General features: G+C 36.5%; 2 protein-coding genes across 3 annotated transcripts in view; one reads left to right on the forward strand and one right to left on the reverse strand.

The window, feature by feature from the left end:
- NUP54 (nucleoporin 54) overlaps positions 1-11084 on the forward strand; it is a 41324-nt gene extending 30240 nt beyond the window's left edge. The window contains exons 5-8 of the mRNA XM_004383153.2: positions 1787-1894; positions 7949-8068; positions 8350-8460; positions 10010-11084. Of these exons, the coding sequence (XP_004383210.1) occupies positions 1787-1894; positions 7949-8068; positions 8350-8460; positions 10010-10138 (468 nt within the window). The 3' untranslated portion in view covers positions 10139-11084. The remainder of the gene's footprint in view (positions 1-1786; positions 1895-7948; positions 8069-8349; positions 8461-10009) is intronic.
- Positions 11085-18438: 7354 nt separating this feature from the next.
- Positions 18439-23562, reverse strand: part of ART3 (ADP-ribosyltransferase 3 (inactive)) — a 96759-nt gene continuing 91635 nt past the window's right edge. Inside the window, exons 6-9 of one of the 2 annotated variants that reach the window (XM_023737630.1) lie at positions 22606-22635; positions 21135-21167; positions 19185-19217; positions 18439-18535 (exon numbers count right to left, since the gene is read on the reverse strand). In XM_023737630.1, the coding sequence (XP_023593398.1) occupies positions 18492-18535; positions 19185-19217; positions 21135-21167; positions 22606-22635 (140 nt within the window). In that variant the 3' untranslated portion in view covers positions 18439-18491. Of the gene's footprint in view, positions 18536-19184; positions 19218-21134; positions 21168-22239; positions 22636-23562 lie in introns of those variants that run through there. The other variant, XM_023737629.1, reaches the window with a different exon arrangement.

Consider the following 23562-nt stretch of genomic DNA (forward strand, 5'->3'; position numbering starts at 1 on the left):
AATAGGTTTGGGAAAACAAGTCGTGCCTAATCTCTTTCTCATCGCTGACAAGTCTCTACAACATGTCATATACAGCATAGAGGCCTGTGGGGGCTGCAGTTGTCAACAGTGCAGCCATGTTTAAATGGCATATATCCCCACATCAGTCCACCTTTATTTTTCTCTATATAATGGGTCAGTTTTTCCAATATCATTCATAAAAATTTTATGTTTTCCCAATGACTTATCAAAGCATTTATATTTTATAATACAGTTCCATAAATATCTGGTCTATTTCTAGGCACTCACTGGCCAGTTGGTCTGTTCTTACACCAATTCCACATTGATTTGTTTTTTTTTTTCCTTTACTTTTGTGTTTTTGGTAACATATTTTAATGTCTGGTAGAGTGAATCAATAACCTTTCCTGTTCTTTTCAACATTTTCTTAGCTCTTCGTGGATCTTTATTCTTCCACTAAAGTTTCAGAATGCGTTTGTCTAAATGCTAGAATTTTACTTGGAGTCGCATTGAATGTATATATTAATTTGTGGAGAATTGAGTTTTAATCATGTTAAATCACTTCATCCATGAACATGGTATGCTTTTTTAATCACTGAGGTCTTTTGTCTTTTGAAATAGTTAAAAAATATATTCTCTATAAAAATATTGTACATTCTTGGGTATTTTTAGATTGTGTTTCTCAATACTGTGAATGGTAACATTTCTATTTTTTAATTATTGTTGATATAGAATTACACTGTAATTAATGTTGTGTTTGGAAGGCCTGCAAAATTTTCAAAACCAGGAATGGGAGAGGGTATATAAAACAGGGCCACCTAATTTTGTCCCTTCAGCATGGCCTCGAGTGGGAAAATTTCCTTAAAAAGTGATATGTACAGACATGCTAAAATGTCTTCCACAGTCTTTATCCTCTTTCTTATGGCATCTCCATATAAGCCAATGGCATAGAATGATTATTATAGGGACAATTATGGGATCAGTTCTGATTGGGAAGCTTTAATGAAATGGTAGGATTTTAACTCAGCCTTTAAGGTTAAGACTTCATAAGTGGGATTTCAGGCCAACCAAAGAGCATAATCAAAGATCCAGAGACATAAAAATGTATTGGGTTGTGTAAGTAATATCCTTCCCTTCCCTCTTCACTTTGATCATTCCTTTTAAGTATTTTATAACAGTTAATATTGAACCATACTTTCTGGCAGCAGTTAGATTGAAGGCTAATTGTTAAGTCCCCTCCTGGATGTCATCTTATAGATCTTAATTTTTTTCCATTCACAGCCTGGTTGGTCCTCTATTCCATATTATTTCAGATTCCTTAATTATTTCTGAAGTATAGGTCTTATCTTTCTATACATTTGCCTCATTCCTGAAGCTCTAAAGAAATCTCTGAGGGGTACTTTTTAATTTTTAGATGTATAAAAGGGGAAGAGATATAAAGAGAAGAGTTTATATTTTGAGAGATAGAAACTTTAGAATTACCTTACCTTAGAATTAGGTAAAAGGAGACCTGTTGGCACAAACAGTTAAGTGCTAGACTGCTAACTCACCCAGCAGCTCCGCAGGAGAAAGACTTGGTAATCTGCTTCTGTAAATATTACAGCCAAGAAAACACTATGGGGGCAGTTCTACTGTCACATGGGGTTGCTATGAGTCAGAATCTACTTGACAGCACCTGGCAGCAACAGAGTTAGGAAAGCTTTATTTGTATATAGGTAATTTGTATAAAGGTGTACCTGATAGTTATGATCTCTGTACTTGATTTACCTCAAAAAAAATTTTTTAACAGATTATATCAGAAGATATTAGTGAGTTACAGAAGAATCAAACTACAACTATGGCCAAAATTGCACAATACAAAAGGAAACTCATGGATCTTTCCCATAGAACCTTACAGGTAATAATTTTGGATTTTTTTTCATCCAAGTTTATTTTAAAAATTTTCAGATCTAGAAAAAGGTTAACATTTTGCCACATTCACTTTCTTTTTTTGCTATGAAAGTAAGTTGCAAACATTGTTGACACTTCATAATTCCATAATATCTGATATCTAGTCCTTATTCAGATTTTCCCAGTTGTCTCAAAATTGCCTAACTTTCTTGCTTTTTCTAATTGATAATCTAACCAAGGTTCATTGGGTTTTGTGTTTATTTAGTATTTTTAAATCTAGAAGAGTCCAGTCTCCTTGTTTTTTTTAATTTTTTAAATTTTTTTTAATGTCATTCACTTTTTCAAGAGTCTGGGCCAGTTTTCTTATATAATGTCCCCTTTTGGATTTGTCTGATTATTTCTTCATGGTATCTTTTTTTTCCTCCATACCCTGTAACGGGAGAAAATTTTTCTATAAACTGGAAATGATGTCTACAGGTATGATGGATTCAGATGAAACATTTTTGGCAGGAATGCTTCACAAGTAGTGATCTGTATTTTATATTGCATCACATCAGTAGGCACATAATTTTAGGATATTCCACTATCAAGAGTGCCACGTTTGATCACTTGATTAAAGTGGTAATTGCCATATCTCTTCTTTGTAAAGATAAATTTTTTTCCCTTGTAATTACTAATCTGTGTGAGTATTCTCCTCCACCAGAAAGAGGAACAGTTGGAACAGGCTCCTAACAAAGTGGAGCTGCTGGAGAAGACAAATAATATCTTGAACAAAAAAAAATAATAATAATTGGAGCTATTATACAGCAATGAAAAATACTTTCTGGAACTTAAAACTGTGATTTTTCAAACAAAATTTGGTAGAAATTGAAGAGATGTTTGCTCTTACAATTTAAATAAGCAGCTTGGAAGATCAAGTGGAAGAATATTTCAGACACAGAAATACAAAGAAATAAGGGAGCAGATCTGAGACTTGGAGTTTAGCTCAAGGAGACCTAATATGTGAATAACAGGAGTTCCAGAAGAAGAAAATGGAATATAAATTATACAAGTATTTAAACATAATTTCCCCAAGCCAAAGAAGAGCCTGAGTCTGTATATTGAAAGGGCTTATTGAGTTCTAAGAGGAAATAATGAGAAAAGACACATGTAGTTATACCCTGGTAAAAGAAACTGCTGAACTCTGAGGATAAAGAGAGTTTTCAGGCAGGAAAATCAACTTATATATAAGGAATAATCAGATTGGCATCAAAATTCTATATACCAGTGTTGAAGATGAGAAGATATTGGAATACATCTATAGGATAAGTACTACAATCCAAGAATTCCAAACCAAAATTGAGCGACCATTCATCTGTTAAGGTGAAAAGAAGATATTTGTGGATATACAGAGGTTGAAAGTTTATTCTAATCACCCATGTTCTCTGAGTAAAATACTCAAGAAAGGACTCCAACCAAAAGACAAACCAGTTATAACAGAGACTTCAGGATAGAGCAGGTTGAAGAGGAGAGAAAACAGTGGTAAGCAATTCACCTTGCTGTCTGTATTTAAATCTGAATGGATAATGATTATTCTACATGTGTGACAGAAGTGTTAAATATGGACTTTTGTAACAGAAGATACAGGAAAACAATAATCTTTTTATCTTTTTTAAAGGAAAACAATAATCTGAAACTAAAAGTACTTTTCCAACGAAACCTAGAGGTTGTAGGAGAGGTCTCACAGGGTTGAGTGAGGAAAATAAAAATAAAGTTCTTCTTGAGGGGGGTGGAGGGAAGCAGTGAAGAAATAAAACATCTTGGTGTGAGGAAAGTATATATGAAATCAGTGATACCGGTTGTTAGGTGCAGTTGAGTTGGTTCCAACTCATAGCGACCCTATGTACAACAGAACGAAACACTGCCATCCTCACACTACGGTCTTGCACCATCCTCACAATCGTTATGCTTGAGTCCATTGTTGCAGCCACTGCGTCAGTCACTCTTGTTGAGGGTCTTCCTCTTTTTCACTGACCTTCTACTTTACCAAGCATGATGTCCCTCTCCAGGGACTTATCCCTCCTGATAACTTGTCCAAAGTATGAGACGTAAGCTCGCCATCCTTGTTTCTAAGGAGCATTCTGGTTGTACTTCTTCCAAGACAGATTTGTTCGTTTTTTTGGCAGTCCACGGTATATTCAATATTGTTCGCCAACACCACAATTCAAAGGCGTCAATTCTTCTTCGATCTTCCTTATTCGTCGTCCAGCTTTCACATGCATATGAGGCAATTGAAAACACCATGGCTTGGGTCAGGTGCACCTTAGTCTTCAAGGTGACATTTTTGCTTTTCAACACTTTAAAGAAGTCTTTTGCAGCAGATTTGCCCGATGCAGTGTGTCTTTTGATTTCTTGACTGCTGCTTTTATGGGTGTTGATTGTGGATCCAAGTAAAATGAAATCCTTGACAACTTCAGTCTTTAACCCGTTTATCGTAATGTTGCTTATTGGTCCAGCTGTGAGGATTTTTGTTTTCTCTGTGTTGAGGTGTAATCCGCCCTGAAGGCTGTGGTCTTTGATCTTCATCAGTAAGTGCTTCAAATCCTCCTCACTTGTCGCAAGCAACGTTTGTCGTCTGCATATCGCAGGTTGTTAACGAGTCTTCCTCCAGTCCTGATGACGCTTTCTTCATACAGTCCAACTTCTCAGATTATTTGCTCAGCATACAGATTGAATAAGTGTGGTGAAAGGATACAACCCTGACTCACGACTTTCCTGATTTTAAACTATGCAGTATCCCATCCCCTTTGTTGTGTTCAAATGACTGCCTCTTGGTCTATGTACAGATTCTGTATGAGCATGAGTGTTCTGGAATTCCCATTCTTTGCAGTGTTATTCTATAATTTGTTATGATCTACACAGTCAAATGCCTTTGCATAGTCAATAATAACACAGGTAAACATCCTTCTGGTATTCTCTGCTAGAGATGCAAACTATACTAAGTGAAAGAAGCTAGATTCAAAAGGCCACATGCATATGGCATGATTCCATTTATATGACATTTTGGAAAAGTCAAAACTATAGGTACAGACAACATCTGTAGTTGCCAGGAGTTGGGAGTGAGGAGAGAGGAGTGACCACCTATGAGGGACAGTAGGGAACTAACTTTTTGTGGTGATAAAAATGTTGTGTTTTGATTGCGGTGGTAGTTACATAACTGTTATGTGTTTGTCAGAAGCATAGAACTATACACCTAAAAAGAGTGAATTTTGTTGTATATGGATTATACCTCAATAAATCTGACCAAAAAAAAACAACAAATGCAGAAATTCTAAATGAAACATTAGCAAAGAGTATCCAGCGGTTTATCAAATTCTAAAGGAGAATATTGTGAACAAATAAGGTTTATTTCAGGAATGCAGGGTTGGTTCTATATCAGGAAATTTGTCAATATAATTTGTTAATATCTACACATTAAATGGAAAGTAAATAATAGACTATTACCAAAAGTGAACAGCAAATATTAGAAGAGGCAAAATACTAAAACACGAAAATTACATTCAGAAACTAGACTACTAATACCCAGTATTATCATTATTACTTAATGTTCATCTTAGAGGTTTTCATGAATGAGCAAGGAAATGAATATAAACATTGGAAAAGAGATTAAATGTTCTCTTTTTGCTGATAACATGATTGTGTATCTAGGGAACAAAGGGAAATTAATAGAATTAGTAAGATAATATAGTGGATGGATATAAGATAAATCTACAAAAATCACCTTTATATCATCAATGGAAATAGTAAAACAATTTGAATCACTATTATGACAAAACTAAGATACTTAGGAATAAATTTATGAGGAAAGTACAAAATCAGATATAAGGTCTTTACAAATGGAGAGACGGATGAACCATAAACCATATTCATAGATGAGAAGACTTAATATAAAAATAACCATTTTCCAAAAGTTAAAAATAAATTGTTTTGAGTAAAATAGTTTTTAAGTTTATACAGAAGGATAAAGGTATTTGAGACTAGCTTATGGGGGGAAAAAGAAATAGAAAGGCTTGCCTTTTGCCAGAGTTTAGAACCTATTTTAAGACTCTTGTAATCAATGTGGATTGGACATAAAATTTCCTGGAGTAGAATAGAAAATCCAGAAATAGAAAAATTAAATATGTGACAAAGTGTTATTTTAATTCAGTGGGTTTATTTAAAAAATGCTAGGGTAATTGGCTATCCATCTATAATAAAATTGGACCGCTGTATCGGGTTAATGCCCTTGCCTACAAACTGAAAGGTTGAAGGTGTGAGTCCACCCAGAGGTGCCTCAGAAGAAAGGCCTGGCAGTCTACTTCCAGAAAATCAGCCCTTAAAAACCGTATGAACAGTTTTACAGTGACACACGTGGTTGCCAGGACTCAGCGGCAACTGGTACTGGTATCACACCATATACAAAAATAATGTGGATTAAAGACTTAAGTCTCAGGAAATTTGTGAGGCTACACGTACAGCCTAGAGGCTGGGGAGGAGACCTTAGGCCAGAAAACTAGAAACTATAAAATGAAATTGGCTATATAAGAAATAGAAATTTTTGTGTAACAAAAGTCATTTGTCAATAGTCAGTGATAGATTTCAGGGGGAAAAAATTTGCAAACAACTCAGATTTTTAGTTCATCAGTATTTATAATATACAAAGAGATCCTATAATTTTACAAGAGAACTTAATTGAAATATGGTCAAAGGATGCGTAAAGGCAGTTCACAGAAGAACAAATGCCAAGTACTTAACCGTAAAGGATGTTCTTTTAACTTACTAAGACTCAGGAAAATGTGAGACCTCTTCACACTCATTAATTAGATTGGCAAAAATTTAAACAAGCAACTACCCTATTTCTGACAGAAATGTGGAAGAAAGGACTTTCTCTCGTGCGTGGCTTGTGAACCTAAATTGTTAGGATTTCTTGGGAAAGCAATGTAGCAGCTTCTTGCAGAACTGAAAACACATACATACTTTTGAACCTAGCAGTCTCATTCTTAGTGGATCTCTACCATTAAGTAAAGATAGATATATATACAAAGATATTTACTACAGCATTTTTCATAGTGCCAAAAACTAGAAACAAAATGTATGCCCATCAGTAGGGGAATGATTGAATAAATTACCTGTTAATGCATGAAAAATTATGCAGCCATTAAAAATAAAAAATTAGAGCTATATATCTTAAGAAATATTTCCATAAGGTTTTGTTGAGCGAGAAAAGTATGTATATAATATTCCATTTTTTGAAAATTTGATGACTGAAAACCTTTGTTGTGTGTGAGTATATGATTATGAAAAAATATATGGTTATAGAACCATGGATGAAAGTATACAGGGATTTACTAGGTTTTCAACAAGGGGTTGCCAGGAGTTGGGAAGTAAAAGTAGAGCCAAGAGTATCTTTAATGATCATTGTGCTGACCTTACCTGAGGTATTGTTTAAAAAAAAAAAAAAAAACATGTTGCAGAATATTGTGCATTGTATTATTTTAGTAGCACAGGAAAAAAAAACATTTTTAGATCATATATGTGTATATCTATTCTTCTGTATGAGCAAGGAGAAGAGTACAGAAGAATGCACAGCAGTGTGTTAATATTGTCTCAATAGGGTGGGAGAATTCACTTTGTCTTTGGTCATATTCTGTTGTTTCTCAACAAGCACATATTGCTTTTGTAATTTGAAAAAATTAAAATTAAAGACTTAAAAATTAGATGATGTTTATAAAGAACACTTAATTTTGAAAAGCTATCAGTAAATGTCTAAAACTGTTATGTTGCCTATTTTTTGTATTTTTTTAAAAGCTATAAAAATACCAGTTTAAAAAAATGTTAGTGTAAATCAGTGTACTTGTGTGATAACTTGTCTAATTAAAATTGACAAACGTAATTCAAATGTTGAACTGTGTAATAAGCCCTACTGTATTGAGCGTTCATGTAATATTCAGCTGATTTCTTTCAACAACTGACTGTTAAAAAATATTACTTGCAAAATTGAAAAGAGATACTTAATTGATATTGCTGGATTTTCTTTGTGTAGGTCCTAATTAAACAGGAAATTCAGAGGAAGAGTGGTTATGCCATCCAGGCAGATGAAGAGCAGTTGCGAGTTCAACTAGATACAATTCAGTGTGAACTAAATGCCCCTACTCAGTTCAAGGTGAGCACTTAATAAGACCGTAAAGCTAGCTTCATACGGATCTGCCTTCAAAAAGAGAAATTACTTTTGTATAATCGTTTTTATTTGTTCTTTTTCATCAAAATTTCCTTTCTAAAGTAAACTTTTAATCATGATGTTTTCAGCTTGTATATGTTTCAGATGTACAAAGAGGGATGGGTGTTTTTAATATAGTAACTGTCCTTTTAAAAGAGAAAACACTTTCTTATAGAAGTGGTTGCTGTTGTTAGCAGTTGTAATTTAACTCAGACTTTTTTTTTTAGGGTCGACTAAATGAATTAATGTCCCAGATCAGGATGCAGAATCATTTTGGCGCAGTCAAATCTGAGGAAAGATATTACATAGATGCAGACCTGCTACGAGAAATCAAGCAGGTAAAATCACCCAGGTTGTACCAGGATGCGCATAAAGGCACCAAAGTTCTCTAGACCCCTGCTACTCAAAGGGTAGCCCATGACAGCAGCAGCAGCAGTACCTGGGAACTCATTAGAAATGCAAAATCTCAGTCCCTACCTCAAACTACAGAATCTGCATTTTGTCAAGATCAGAGAGTGGTTTGTATGCACATTAAATCTTGAGAAGCAACTGCTGTAGCTCTTACCTTCCCAACCTGTATGCAACATATGAGTCATAAATATGTTTAGATTTTGATCCCCTCAGCCCTCAGGGCAGCTAGGTGGAGTATGGGGTGGCCAGAACCTCCAACCACTTGTCTCTAAGGCAACTTTGTATGAAAAAGACTGGGAAGCACTATTACAGTTCATGTTCATTGGTATAAATACATATTGCTTAAGTGAAAGCTATCTAACCATTGATTGTGTCTAAAGAAAATAAGATAGTAAACTCTGTGGAACATGTTAGGTAGGATTATTGGCATAGCCCTGAGGATTTTGTTAGGTGCCTTTGAGTTGATTTTTGACTCATAGTGACCCCACGTGACAGAGTAGAACTGCCCCATAAGGTTTTCTAGGCTGTAATCTTTACAGAAGCAGATCACCAGGTCTTCTCCAGAAAAGCTAATGGGTGGGTTTGAACTGCCAACCTTTTGGTTATAAATGCCATCTACAAATCTGATATTATTGTGTGCTTTAGAATGGATATTGTTTAATGTGTCAAACACATTTGGCTTCTAGGTTCTTGGAAAGCATACATACACTTGACTATACACCATTTTAAGCATTTTCAGTAAAATTAACCAAAGAATCTAGCAAGTTGTAATAAAGAGCTATATTAAAGAGTTTATGTGTGAAAACTGCAATAAATTTGGGAATAATATACAACACCCACCTTTCTAAAATGATGAAAAGCAGTATATGGTTTTGGGATTGAATACTGGCTCACCCCCTACTAGTTTGTGACCTTGGGCAAGTTACTTAAACTTGTGTTTCAGTTTCCTTATCTGTAAAGTGGAGATCATAATATACCCCAAAGGATGCTCAAAAGGATTTTAATGAGTTAATACCTGTGAAACTGTTAACATGGGAAGGGCTGTTACAAATGTTAGCAACTGTCATTGTACTTTGTACTTCAGAACATGAAAATTCTGTTTTCAAGTGATTATTTTGCTAGTCATCTATATTTGAGTACCTATTTGAGTAGTTTTCTTATCATACCCTTGTTTTTAATCCAAGGTTGAAGACAGGGATAGCTGTCTAGAAAACATTATCTGCATCTTCTGTAAAATCGCTGTTGAAACTATTGCTCATTATATATTTGTTCTTTAGAGTATGTCTTTTATAATAGGTCACCTAAAAGTTTTATTAGCAAAAGACATAGTATAAATGTTTAATTACATATGTATATCCACTATATATAAAGCAGTTACTAGGTACTATATTGCTAGTAAAATAGTGAAAGAGTCCTTTCCTGTGGGTAGCTTACAGTTTAATACACTATGATGTTTTTTCTTTTAATTCATTCTAGCATTTGAAACAACAGCAGGAAGGCCTTAGCCACCTGATCAGCATCATAAAAGATGATCTAGAAGATATAAAATTGGTGGAACATGGATTGAATGAAACCATCCACACCAGAGGTGGTGTCTTCAGTTGACAGTTCACTACCTTGTGTTGGAGGTTTGTGAAATGCATTCTCTGACTGCCTCAGGCCCTCCTTTAGAACTGACTACATGGAAAAAAAAAAAAACCCACCCTCTCCTGGCTTGGTTTCTGAGAAGGTTACTGCAGATTATTGTTCATCAAATCTGAAATAACATAGTCACCTTACAGCTTTTCAAAGATACCCTTTGAAAGATTTATACCTAAAAGCTGTATATTTACTTTAAAAAAAGAAAAGTACATAATTTCCAAAAGTGTACATACTATCGAACATTTTTACAACAGCATCGTACTTGAAAAATAATCAGTGTTTAAAGATTATTCTCCGTTGAGCCTGTACTCTGCTTTCCATAGCAAGTAAATATGAGATGTCTACTTTGCACATACAAAATAAACTATTACTTGGCTGCTGGAGATTTGTACTTCATAGTGTAAATGTACCATCAGTTTTTATATTTGTGAATTCATCTATGGGAGGAGTAAAGAAAATCCAAGAACCTTTAATGATTAATGTGGTTTTCCTTTCATTCTATAAAGATTTGAAAATATATTTTTATATTATTTTACTTATTTGGAACTTACAGATATTAGGACATAACAAAATTACTTAACCGTTTTTGCAACTTTGTTTTTTAAACCTTTTTATTTCTAAAAATGATTACAACTTATAAATAAATTCTTGATTTGTAATTTTATAAAATTCTGTCTGGTGTTTTGCTTATTTGGCTTTTGGGGAATGACCATTTATGTCTACACAAGTGCTAAGTCATAATCACAATCCAGGAATTTTAGTCTTTCCTTGTTTTAAATCAGATTTTTTTATTCCCAAGGACTTTTGTCGATGCTGGTATAAAACTTACTTCACATATCTAGGAGAAACAATTCTCTAATAGCTCATTAGTATCGAAAACACTAGAAAAATCTAAATTAGACAACATTATGGTTAAAAGCTCAGCTGCTAACCCAAAGGTCGGCAGTTCGAATCCACCAGCTGCTTCTTGGAAGCCCTATAGGACAGTTCTACTCTGTCCTATAGAGTCACTATGGGTCAGAATCGACTCGACGGCAACGAGTTTGTTTTTTGTTTTTTTAAAAAATGTGAAATAGTGATTCTTTAGCAACTGGATCATTTTAAACAATTTTTTTACACAAGTTGGTCCCTCTTGAAATACTTTAACTTTGTACTTCTGTTTGAGGCTTTGGCTTATATTGAAGAGTATTACGAGAAACAGCCCCATAAATCTTGCCATTTTACTTTGAGGTAGTGATGAGTGTGATTCACTGTATGTACAGAGTCCATCCTCTTAGGAACTCGCTGAAGGAATTTCTCCTCAGCTGCAGACCCGGTAACATAGGAGTCTGGGAACCTTAAAGCTGATTATTTTTTTTTCCAAATTAGCTGCCAGAAGTTCATGACCACCTTTACCAAGTTTATGGCATGCAATTTGTTATACAACCTTATGCGTTGCCCCCTTTCATCATACTTTCCTACCCTTTGCTGTAATTCCATCAGCGTTGAGAGAGGAAGTTATCTCCTGGTTCACGTTTTGTCTTCGGCCCAGGTGACAGGACTTCCATGCTCATCTATGTAGCAGAATATGGAAGGAGGCGTTTCTGTTCCTCTACACACTCTCCTATAGTAGGAAGAGTTGTTGAGCTAACTGATGAGAATTACTCATTGGGCCACATTCTCTGGTAGGCAGATCATTAATCATGCATACCATGCTCACTCCTTCAGACTTTCATTTTTTGTGTTCTGATATATGGTTAGGATCCTTGCACTTCCTAGTTCCACAAAATAAACACACCTAGACAGCCCCTAAGCCTTGCCCTACATACACACCTGTTACCATGGAGTCAATTCCAACTCATGATGACCCCATCTGTCAGAGCAGAACTGTGCTCCATACTGTTTTCAGTGGCTAATTTTCCAAAGTAGATCTCCAGGCCTTTCTTCAGAGGCACCTCTGGGTGGACTCGAACCTCCAACCTTTTGGTTAGCAGCTGAGCGCCGTTAACCATTTGCACCATCCAGAGACAGACAGGGCCCAGGGTCTGCCTTTTAAAGACAGGCCCAGTCAACCTCCTAGGTTTCCATCTCACTGGTGACTGCAAGTGTAAGGCAGGCAGGTGGTCCTTGTTCATGTAGCTGGTTAGATAACTGGACTCAGGCTGTATCATAGGTATGTTCCAAGCAAGTGAAAACCAAGTTCTAGATTTGGGTGTGAAGAAGAAAGACCCACTTTGGCCTTAGGACCAAGTTATAGTCTCCATAATTTACCAGAAGTTCTGTACTTAGTCCTCAACTGACTAACAGTTGTTGTGGATAGCCATTACTCAGAATTCTGAATATGAAGAAAGGTAAGCGTGCAAGCACACTGAACCCCTGACACCTAATTTAGATTTTATTTAGTTTTTCTGTATCTTTGAAAGTGGCCTTAAATCCTTTTTGAACTACTGGCAAAGTGTAAAGTAAGCATCGGTTACAAGGTCCATGCCTTATTCAGTCGCTGTTCAACTGCTATAATACCTCAGAAAAAAAAAGGTACTGTACTGTATAACTTCCAAGATTCAAGTTAGAGATTATGCATGTGAAATACTGTAAACTGTTGTGTTTATAGAAATATAAAATTTTCATATATTAAAGGAAGATGAGATTGAGGGGTGATACTATTTCAAATTTGAGCCTTCAAAGAGATGAGTATCTTTAAAATTCTAATTCAGGTATTAACACTACTATCATTAGTATTAGACATTTTAATATCTGGTAATTTGAAATGATATCTAAATAATCTTAAAGTCTTTTATTGAATTCGAACAGAAGTATACAATTTTTTTTGCAATCATAAGATTAATACAGAAATAAGCAAAAAGTTAATTCTATGATAAATCCTATCTGGACCAACTTTTACGAACTTGCAAAATGACTAACAAACATACAATTCTCATTTTATCAAGAGACTTTGGCCAACAAGTGAAAAATACATCATTCTTTATGATTTCCTGTAGGATCCCTGTAGTGTATTTCAAGTAATAAAAAATAAACTACAGAGCAACAAAGAGATTTATAGCAGAAGCACAGATTAAAATGATGACTGTCCCAAACAGTGGAAGGAGCATTTCACCAGAAGATGCAGAAGGATGAGATTTGGGGCCTGGAACTGGAAGTGGGCCTGGAGCTGTAATGAGAACACACAGTCATTGGCAGAGTCATTTTGAATATCAAGTATCCAACTGTACCATATATTCTGATTACCTAAACGAAGACATTCAATTGAGTTAGAACCCAAAAAAAACCAAACTCATTGCCATCGAGTCGATTCCGACTCATAGCGACCCTACAGTAACCTGAAATATTTCCAAGCAGGAACAATTTTCAAATAAATGCAGTTCATTATAGATTTCAGGCTGTATAGCCTTACATATGATGAGGGCATGGCGATCTAGGTTTTATCTAGTATTTTTAAACTGAAACAATGCTTATGACTATTAATAAAGTTCCTTAGGTAGCATACTTTTATTATATAGCTGAGACAATTATTTTTGTTGTTATACAAGTTCTCTAGAGTTCCTTAGCAATTTTCTACTACCATTTTTCTGTTTATGCAAAGTATAATCCTGTGTCTCTTCTATTTCAAGAAAGAGTGTATTTCATATGCATATTTGAATAGCTTCCAAATGCATCTGGATATAGCTGTATTTTTAAACACTAAGCCCTGCAAGCAGATAAATTATATATATATTTCTCTCTCTCTCCATACATACACTGCTCAGAGTAACTGTTTCGCTTCCATCTGAACTAGCGGAGAGAAGCAGCAGTGAGGTACATCCATCTCAGAATGATGTTTCACACCGCCCTTAACTCAGATAACTGACTTACAGCTGTTTTTGTCTAAATAGACTACAGGAGGGTATCCAAATGGGATCATCACTTAGATTTCATAGGTGAAGCAAGAGAAAATACCCAGTAAATTTTATAAATTTTACATAGTGAATTTTATAAATTGTCAGTTATATACATGCAGTTACATGCACACAATTGGGGAAATGGACAGATGCAGTCATGCATTGGTATGTTACTCTAGACCAGTGGTTCTCAATGGGCAGTACTAGCCCCTAAGAGGTACTTTTGAAATTTGTCAGGTTATTTTTTGATTGTCTCAACAAAGAAACAGAGGTAGAGGGCTAGATATCCTTCAGTGTTCAGGACAGTCTTGCACAATAAAAAATTGACCCACTTCCTGCACAACTTCCAAATGCACTGCTGGACATATGTAAGTTAAAAACCTATTCATAATGATCAAATACAGAACCTAACTCAGTTTTACATTTAGTGAAGTAGTTTTGGACAATTCTAATATATTTTGAACATATTATCTAGGGTCCACGATATTTCTTTGCTTTCCTTATACTTCTTATATGGAATAGCTTCCAATATTCTCAAATTCAGTTACTTGTATGAGTAAATACAATCATCTGCCTACTTCATTAAGTCTTCTAGTAGACTCTAAATATTTATATATTGAAATGTAAGTAATTTTATATAAATTACAGCCAGATACTGATTTTTTTATGATGCAGGTAGGTCTTATCTATGACTCTTATTTCAGAACAGTATAAGAAATTTATAAAATATTTATTATAAAAAGGGAGCACTGTCTGGATAGGGTTAAGAACCACTGCTCTAGATATAGGTGAAAGTGCTTGCTTAAGAAACAAAATCAAATTGCCTTCACCACACACACATATAAGCATTTGGATATATTCTATTATTATGATGCCTTAAACTCTTGCAAGTTTGTTCCTTTTATTCAGGGAAAATAAATTTATAATTTTTTCTATATCGCAGAAACACATTTATCAACTGAGGAAATGAGATAGTTCTTAAGGATTGCCGATATTTCCTTGACTTTTGTCTTCTAAAATATAAACAAATTATGAGTTAATTGTATTGTACATATATTCATCCAGAAGAGAAAAAAATAACCTAATTAAGGAGATTATGCAAACTTGGTTATCTCTGGGGGTAAATCAGAGGGGCCAGCTAAGGGTCAGTGGGGCAGGGCAGTAGGTTTAGAGCTAAGTCTGGGGTTGGGAGAAGAGGTTTAATTTTTACCCATTTGTTCCTTTTGATTTTTTTTTTTTTCCCTAACATGGGTATGTGCTTCCATTAAAATAAAAGTTAAAATTTTGTTTACAAAAAAGCATTTTTTCCTCCATATTGTACTCAGATGCCCAAGTACAATATTTAGTCTTATCATTTACTGACTGCTTATTATGTGCAAGGCATTGTGCGAGTGAGTGCTTTACGTACACGGTAGCCCTTATTTCTTACAATCTTATTAGGTAGGTACAGTTATCCCTATTTCACAGATGTCCCTCAAGTCATCTGTGAAATGTTTTGAGGTGTGATTTATACCTTACAGAGGTAACAGCAGTAGCAATACCTGATTTCAAAGCGTATGCTCTTAATTACTATGCTATACTACCTTCAAGTGTGTGCCTAGCATTGAAATACTACAATATTACCACATTTTGACAGCTTTGAAGCCTAATGCCAAGTCTAAAAGTCCAGGATAGAGGTGCATGTATTTCCTATAACTAAATCTGGCTAGAAGACAGTAACAAAACATGGAAAGTTTGAGTCCCAGATCTGTCTCTAGCCTCTTACAGGTTACTTTGTTACTTTTATTGAAGGAAAATAAATTTCTCATTTTTTATACTTTCTAAAGTATAAGAGTTTATACTTTAGCTTTCCTATGTTCCATGTCCTCATCTCTGAATCTATCTCAATGAATCTATTTCATCTTAACAATATCCATCTCAATGAACTAAATGAGATCCTGTGTAAATATGTTCTGATACTGCATTTTAAAAAGCCTGCAGTACACAGCGCCCTCCAGGAGAGGGCACAATACAATTAAAAAAAAAAAAAAAACCGTTGCCGTTGAGTCAATTCCGACTCATAGCGACCCTATAGGACAGAGTAGAACTGCCCCACAGGGTTTCCAAGGAGCAGCTGGTGGATTTGAAGAGCCGAGCTTTTAGTTAGCAGCCAAGCTCTTAACCACTGTGCCACCAGAGCTCCATAGTACAACGTTAGTCCCATCAAAACCTAGTGGCTCATTTGTTGGAGAATATGGAGAGTCCAAGAAGGAGCACAGAATGGCTGACCCAATTTTAACAAGCTACATGGTTCTCGTTCACACCTCTTTAATTCCGGTGACTACAGATTCCTTCACAGTAGCTAGCTCACCCTGGGAAGCCTCCTGCCTCATTCTGGAATGGACAGGTGCAGCTGGGAAGCCAACCATTCCAGTTTCAGGTCAAGCAACTTTTTCTTGGCTTGGTCCTGAGAGCCATAATAGCAGCCTGCTGCTTACACTGAAAGGACTTGTCAACATTTTCCCTCCTGGCTTGCAAACTGAGAAGCTGTATGTCCGGCTGTTCTCCCCAGACCTCTTAAGACTGAGCTAACCAAGTAATTACGGTAAAGAACTCAGAACCCCATGACACCTCCACCCTCAATAATAGAAGGATTTATTACCAGTTTTTTCATCTATTTGTACTTTTATTCCTAAATAAGAAAGAGATTTTCAGATATTAACAAAGATACCTACCATTTACTTGAAGGCATCCTTGTGGTGCAGTGGTTAAGTGTTCTGCTGCTAACTGAAAGGTTCATGGTTTGAACCTACTACACTCGGTGGAAAAAGATGTGGCAGTCTGCTTCTGTAAAGATTACAGCCTTGGAAACCCTATGGCCTATAGGGTTGCTATGAGTCAGAATCGACTGGACGGCAACGGGTTTTTTTCAGGTCTTTAATTAGAACTACAAAACAGAAGTTTTCCACATTTTACAGATGTGAAAGCAGAGGCTGAGAAAAGTGAAGTAACTTATTCAAAGTCACCCAGAGGAAAGCATCAGAGGAGAGACCTCATGAAGCCAGGTATGGGCTCTGTCTGACAACACAGCCCGTACTCATCCCCCACACCCTGATCAGCAGCCACCTTTCAGACAACCACACTGTGCCGAGTAAGTCCTCAATGAGAGCACTGTGCAAACTCAGGAGCAGCAAGCTGAAGAGCTGTAGACACACGTCACGAATGTCGCTAGAGGTTCACTTCAAAGTTGTGCCCAAATAAATTCAAAAGTGCCAAACTGGGTCAGTATAGAAGAGTTGCTGCTGGAACTTCTCACTGAGGCTGTACCAGTGCTTTGTGTAACTGTGAACATGCCATTTCTGTACACAGCATGCAGTTTCCACAGACATCAATGTTAGCCAAAGCTCAGCACTGTGTGGACAGGTACAATTTGCCATGGAGTCAATTTTGACTCATAGCAACCTCATGTGTGCCAGAGTATAACTGTGCTCCACAGGGTTTCAGTGGCTGATTTTTCAGCAGTAGACTGCCAGACCTTTCTTCTGAGGCACCTCTGGAATGTTCCAAGGTAGACTCAAACATCCAACCTTTCGGTTAGCACCCAAGTGCATTAACCACTTGCACCCACCCAGGGTATAATTTAGGAAATGCTAAAAGTCTAATTTCTTTAATAGATGGTTAGTCTTATAATAACAAAACTTGCAAGAAAATTTATTTTCAAAGCACTACATGACCTCAGGAGAAAGGATTTAAGCACTGGATAGAAGCTTTGACCCTGAGATTCTGTGCCTTTATAGTCCTTACAGATAACCTGTGGGGTAGGCATGACAAGTGTTAGTAGCCACGTATGAAAGATGACACAGAGAAAGATGAAGCACAGAGAACCGTCACTGCTCTCCACAGGCTGTCAGGATACTGGGCTGGGGCAGGGATCCTTAACTTTCCCATCTCTGGGCTCTCCAGTAAAAGATACCAGCTTATATCCATATATATATATATGTATATATGTGTATATATATATTTTATTTCTCCTTGTCTCAGGAAAAAGAAAATAAATTTGGGGGCCTTTTCCTGTTTGCCCTCCCCTATAAGCACAAGTTCTGAGGTTCTTCTGAAGAACTTGAGTAGAATCACTGCTCGGTTTCTCTGGCCATAGAAGCTCAAGGCCCCTCAACAGCCTTGTCCTCAGCTACAGTCTTATACTTTTTAATATCCATTTTTAAGGCTGTATCTTAAAGGTAGGTTAAATCTGTCATGGTAACTACACTAGAAAAACACTTGAGAAACCACCAGTGTTGAGGGAAGGACACTTGGTCATAAGTTAAGAGACCTGGATCCTTCACTTACTAATGTGATTTTGTGCAAAATACTTAGGCTCAGGGGGTTTTAGCTCTCCTGAACGCCCAATGGTGACAATTATGTCTATATCCCCCAAATCGGCAGCTTCCCCTGTGTTACGCCTACTATCGCTTACCAGGTAATGAAAAAGTTTCTGGAATTTTCATTTCTAAATGAGAAAGAAGTTTTCAGTGACTTGCAGTTTGCTCTAGTGAGCACAATTTTCAAATTCTTGTGTGATGAGCTCAAGAAATACCAGCATCAAAGAGGATCCCTACACTGTAGTTTCACCAGATTTATATTTAAAAATTCTGTCTACAAGAACCCTCACTGTGAAAATCCAGACCAAGCTTCGACGAACCTTCTGCCATTGTACCTCAACGAGTCCGTGTCTATGTCAGGAGAACACTGTTTTGTTACCGGGAGATCCCAGATGCTGAGATGTTAGCCAAAGCTAACAGCTCGCGCAAGAAGCTGAGATTTCTATTCAGTAACCCTCCAAGCAGATGCTTTATCTGTAGAACCTGGAAGGTGCTGGACTGCATGCATCCTGGTCCCACAGCCTGGCCCTTAGTGGTGTCCTCAGCAGAACTAACTTTCTTGCTCCAGAGACACTGCTCCAGGGACACATGGATGCTAGGGAGGAAAGGCATTTTCTCTACTTTCTTCCCCAGTTAAATCTTTGTAGAATGACTGGCAGGCAGCTGTGAAGGAAATATTCATGAATAATAGCCTCATGACAATATTCTCTTGAATGCCCTCGAGAATCCTTCTCACCTCAAACATGAGCCCACAGAGTAAATAGAAAGATGTCTTACCAGGTATTTGGGTGGGTTCATGGTTTTTCATATCTGAAGGCAGAAATAAATATTGGTTAATGTTAAGCAGTTATCTTGTATTGTTAATGTCCCCTTTGTCTATACCCCCCATCTCCAACCCTCAAAGCAAGAAAGAAAAGTAAAACAAAACAAGAAAAACACATTTCAATGGCTCTTCATTCTCTAACTGCACAAAGTCTGAACTCTTTAGTCTAGAATTCAAGATCTCCCATGATCTAGCCCCTATCTCTCAATCTCATCTCCACAAGGCAGTCTAGTACATAGGTTTTTTTAATGAGACAGGGCAGGGTTTAAGCCTCTGCTTGGTTGGCTACCTATTAGCGCTATCCTTTGAGTTTCATTTTTTTATTTATGCAAAAGAAATACTAACCTTGTAGGTTTGTAGTGAGTGAGGTGACTGTAGTGAGTACATAAAAGTGCTTGGCACATTGCCTGGAACATGACCATTGTTGTTGTTAGTTGTTGCTGAGTAGGCTCCAAGCCATGGCAAACTGACGTACAACAGAATAAACCGTTGCCTGGGCCTGAGCCATCTTTATGATAATGAACATTTGTATGTTTCAGTCAATTGTTAAACGGAGTCCCACTGTTCTGGCTTGACTCATTCCTCAAACTCTCCATGCCCAGTAATGTTCTTAGTCCTAGGCTTTCCTCTCATGTTTCTTAACTTTGTAGCTAGTCTGTTGTTGTTAGGTGCCGTTGGGTCGGTTTTGACTCATAATGACCCAATGTACAACAGTACAAAACACTGCCCAGTCCTGCGCCATCCTCACAGTTGTTGCTATGCTTGAACCCATTGTTGCAGCCACTGTGTCAATCCATTTCATTGAGGGTCTTCCTCTTTTTTGCTGACCCTCTACTTTACCAAGCACGATGTCCTTCTCCAAGTCCAAAGTACATGAGATGAAGTCTTGCCATCCTTGCTTCTAAGTAGCATTCTTGCTGTACTTCTTCCAAGAGAGATTTGTTCATTCTTCTGGAAGTCCATACTATATTCAATATTCTTCACCAACACCATAATTCAAAGGTATCAATTTTTCTTCGGTCTTCCTTATTCATTGTCCAGCTTTCGCAAGCATCTGAGGTGACTGAAAATACCACGGCTTGGGTCAGGTGCACCTTAGTCCTCAAAGTGACATCTTCATTTTTTAACACTTGAAAGAGCTCTTTTGCAGCAGATTTGCCCTATGCAATACATCATTTGACTTCTTGACTGCTGCTTCCATGGGCGCTGACTGTGGACACAAGTAAAATGAAATACTTGACAACTTCAATATTATCTGTGTTTATCATGATGTTGCTTATTGGTCTGGTTGTGAGGATTTTTGTTTTAAGTTGAGGTGTAATCCATACTGAAGGCTGTGGTCTTTGATCTTCATCAGTAAGTGCTTCAAGTCCTCTTCATACAGTCCTCTTTATATATTCTTCTTCATATAGTCCAGCTTCTCGGTTTATTTGCTCAGCATACAGACTGAATAAGTATGGTGAAAGGATACAACCCTGATGTACACCTTTCCTGATTTTAAACCACTCAGTATCTCTTTGTTCTGTTCGAATGACTGCCTCTTGCTCTATGTACAAGTTCTGCATGAGCACAAGTAAGTGTTCTGGCATTCCCATTCTTTGCAATGTTATCGATAGTTTGTTATGATCCACGTAGTCGAATGCCTTTGCATAGTCAATAAAACACAGGTAAACATATTTCTGGTATTCTCTGCTTTCAGCCAAGATCCATCTGACATCAGCAATGATATTCCTCGTTCCACGCCCTCTTCTGAATCCGGCTGGAATTTTTGGCAGTTCCCTGTCAATATACTGCTGCAACTGCTTTTGAATGATCTTTAGCAAAATTTTACTTGCCTGTGATATTAATTAATGACAGACACGTGGTGGTAGCTAGTCTAGAGAGTAAGTAAAGAGATGACTTACCAGGTAACAGAGTAGGTTCCTGGCTTTCCATTCCTGAGGATGAAAATAAAAACTATTTAATGAAAACTGCAATCAGCTTGAAAATTAATTTAACCTTATACTTGACTATTTACAGTGGAAAACTCTGAAGGCTTTGCAAGAAGGCAGGAGGCAGAGAGAAAGGGGAGAAGAGGAGAAGACTTAACCCACTGGAGCCTCAAGAACGTATGGTGAGAAGTATGGCTAGTGAACTAGGATCTCTTCCAGATTAAACAAACAACTCTTGATTTTTTTTTTTTTTGAGATTCAGTCCAAGGACTAGGATGCAAAGTCATTGAGGTATATTAAAAAATAATAATAACATTTTCTGTTATAAAGTAATATAATTATAGATAATTTGGAAAAATATAGGAAATTATTAAAAATTAAAATCAATCTCATATCTCAGAAATGCTTATTCTTAACATTTTTGGTATACTTCCTTTCAATCTTCTTGCTATGCATACAGATATATGCACATATATGTTTATAAAGTTAATATTATAGATGATATACTGTTTTATATACTATTTTTATTTACCATTATGAGTACTTTCTAACATCATTAAATATTTTTCAAAAACATGATTTTTAAGTTGTTTAGTGTGTCACAGTACAGATATAACTTAATTCATTTAACATATCCAATTGTTGGACACTAAAATTATTTCTAAATATTTACTATGGTGACTGTGATAACATTTTTGTTACACAATCTTTGTGTTCATCTCTAATTTCCTTAGGACAAATATCTAAAAATGATATAACTGGGTCAAAAGGTATGAACATTTTTAAGGCTAATAATATATACTATCAAATTGTCCTTCAGAAAAGTTTTTCCAACTTATAATGTCACCAGTAATTTATGACAGTGTTCCTGTCCTAGTACCCCAGAGGACATTTGAGTAATAACATTTAAAAACAAAACAAAACAAAAAAAACCTTGGGGATGAGTTGTATTTTGGAATGTACTAGATAATCAAATGGATACAGCTAACATCATCTGTTAGTCAGACTGCTGGAGGCAGAAATAAATACATAAATTAACGTGTTAGAAATAAACAATTTAGAAAGAAGCAATGCCAGTTGTATGCCACTTCCCAACACTTTAGGCCACAAGAGTTTGTGAAATAATTGGTCCCATCTTCCTCTATCCATGTAATAGCTAGCTTAAAGCAAAATATGTTCTCTAGAACAAGTTTTCATGCACTTTCTCTAACTGCTATGCGGGAATGACTTAAGGGTTGTTTGACGGGCGACATAGAGCTGCTCTGTCGTTTTTTAAAGAATTCTCTCTGAAACCCAGGAGCATCTCTGATATATTAAACTAGTAAGTTAAGGAAGGCTCTGCCTTCTTGCCACTTTTCCTTACCATGCCAGTCCCACCTACTCCCACCCCTAAGAGGAGCTGTCTTGCAAATGTAAGCCTCCAGAGTGTATGAAAATGTCTTACCTGGGTCTTCAAGCTTCTGATTTTTCTCATCTAAGTTAAAAAAGAAACTTATCAGTTTTAATGTTGCAGCAAAAGGCCCAGAAGTTACTACAGATGCAGCAAAACTATTTTCAGGTAATATGGCCATAAAGAACCACTTGGTACGTTCAGCAAACTACTGTTATAGAATTTAAGTGTCAGCCAGGGTCTAAACGCTACCTTGACTAACAGGTTGGAACCTTCCTCTGCTGCCCTTTACTTTAAAAAAAAAAAAAAAAAAAAAAGGCACAAAGAACTAGCCTCCTGGGGATCAAAAGGAGCCAGAAAACTGTCTATCTTGAAGAGTTAGCTGAGGTCCCCATGAAGCAACCAGGAGAACTTGGCACAATGGGCCAAAAAGAAGACGGGTTGCTATGAAAATTCTCCAAAACATGAAACGCTTCACTTCTGTCAGGACAGGAAATATCTCCCTAAACATCAAGTATCAAACTGTATATTTAAGAAAAGGCCACATACTTTTTTTTTCTTGAACAAAGAAAAAAAAATTCTAGCCACATGAGCCAAACACATAATAAGGGACTTAAAATGCACAGAAGTGATTTGAGCTATATCCCATAAGTGGGAACTGAAGAAAAAAATGCATCTTATCATCCAGATATTTCAATTAAATGATATCAAACATCAGGATATTTGAGAGATGCAAATGAATAAGAAAAGTTTTCGATTTTCATCTGGATGTTTGGTGTCACAGACGCTCATCTCAATGACTGAATAAAGAGCTGTGCCTCAGAGGTCCACAGACCATGCCAAGAGGGACTAGCTCCTCAGGTCCCACTACTCTTATTCTCCAGAAAGTTTCTATACTGCTGAGGTCTCCAGAGAGCCAACCCTTTCATTTTCTGGGAGGTAATTTTCCCAGCAATAGGCTCTTTTTTTTCCCCTCATATCTGCCAAGTCACTGCTTCATATTTGAAAGTA

This window comes from Trichechus manatus, unplaced genomic scaffold (genome assembly GCF_000243295.1).
Source record: "Trichechus manatus latirostris isolate Lorelei unplaced genomic scaffold, TriManLat1.0 scaffold00105, whole genome shotgun sequence".
In the NCBI taxonomy this organism is placed as follows: domain Eukaryota; kingdom Metazoa; phylum Chordata; class Mammalia; order Sirenia; family Trichechidae; genus Trichechus; species Trichechus manatus.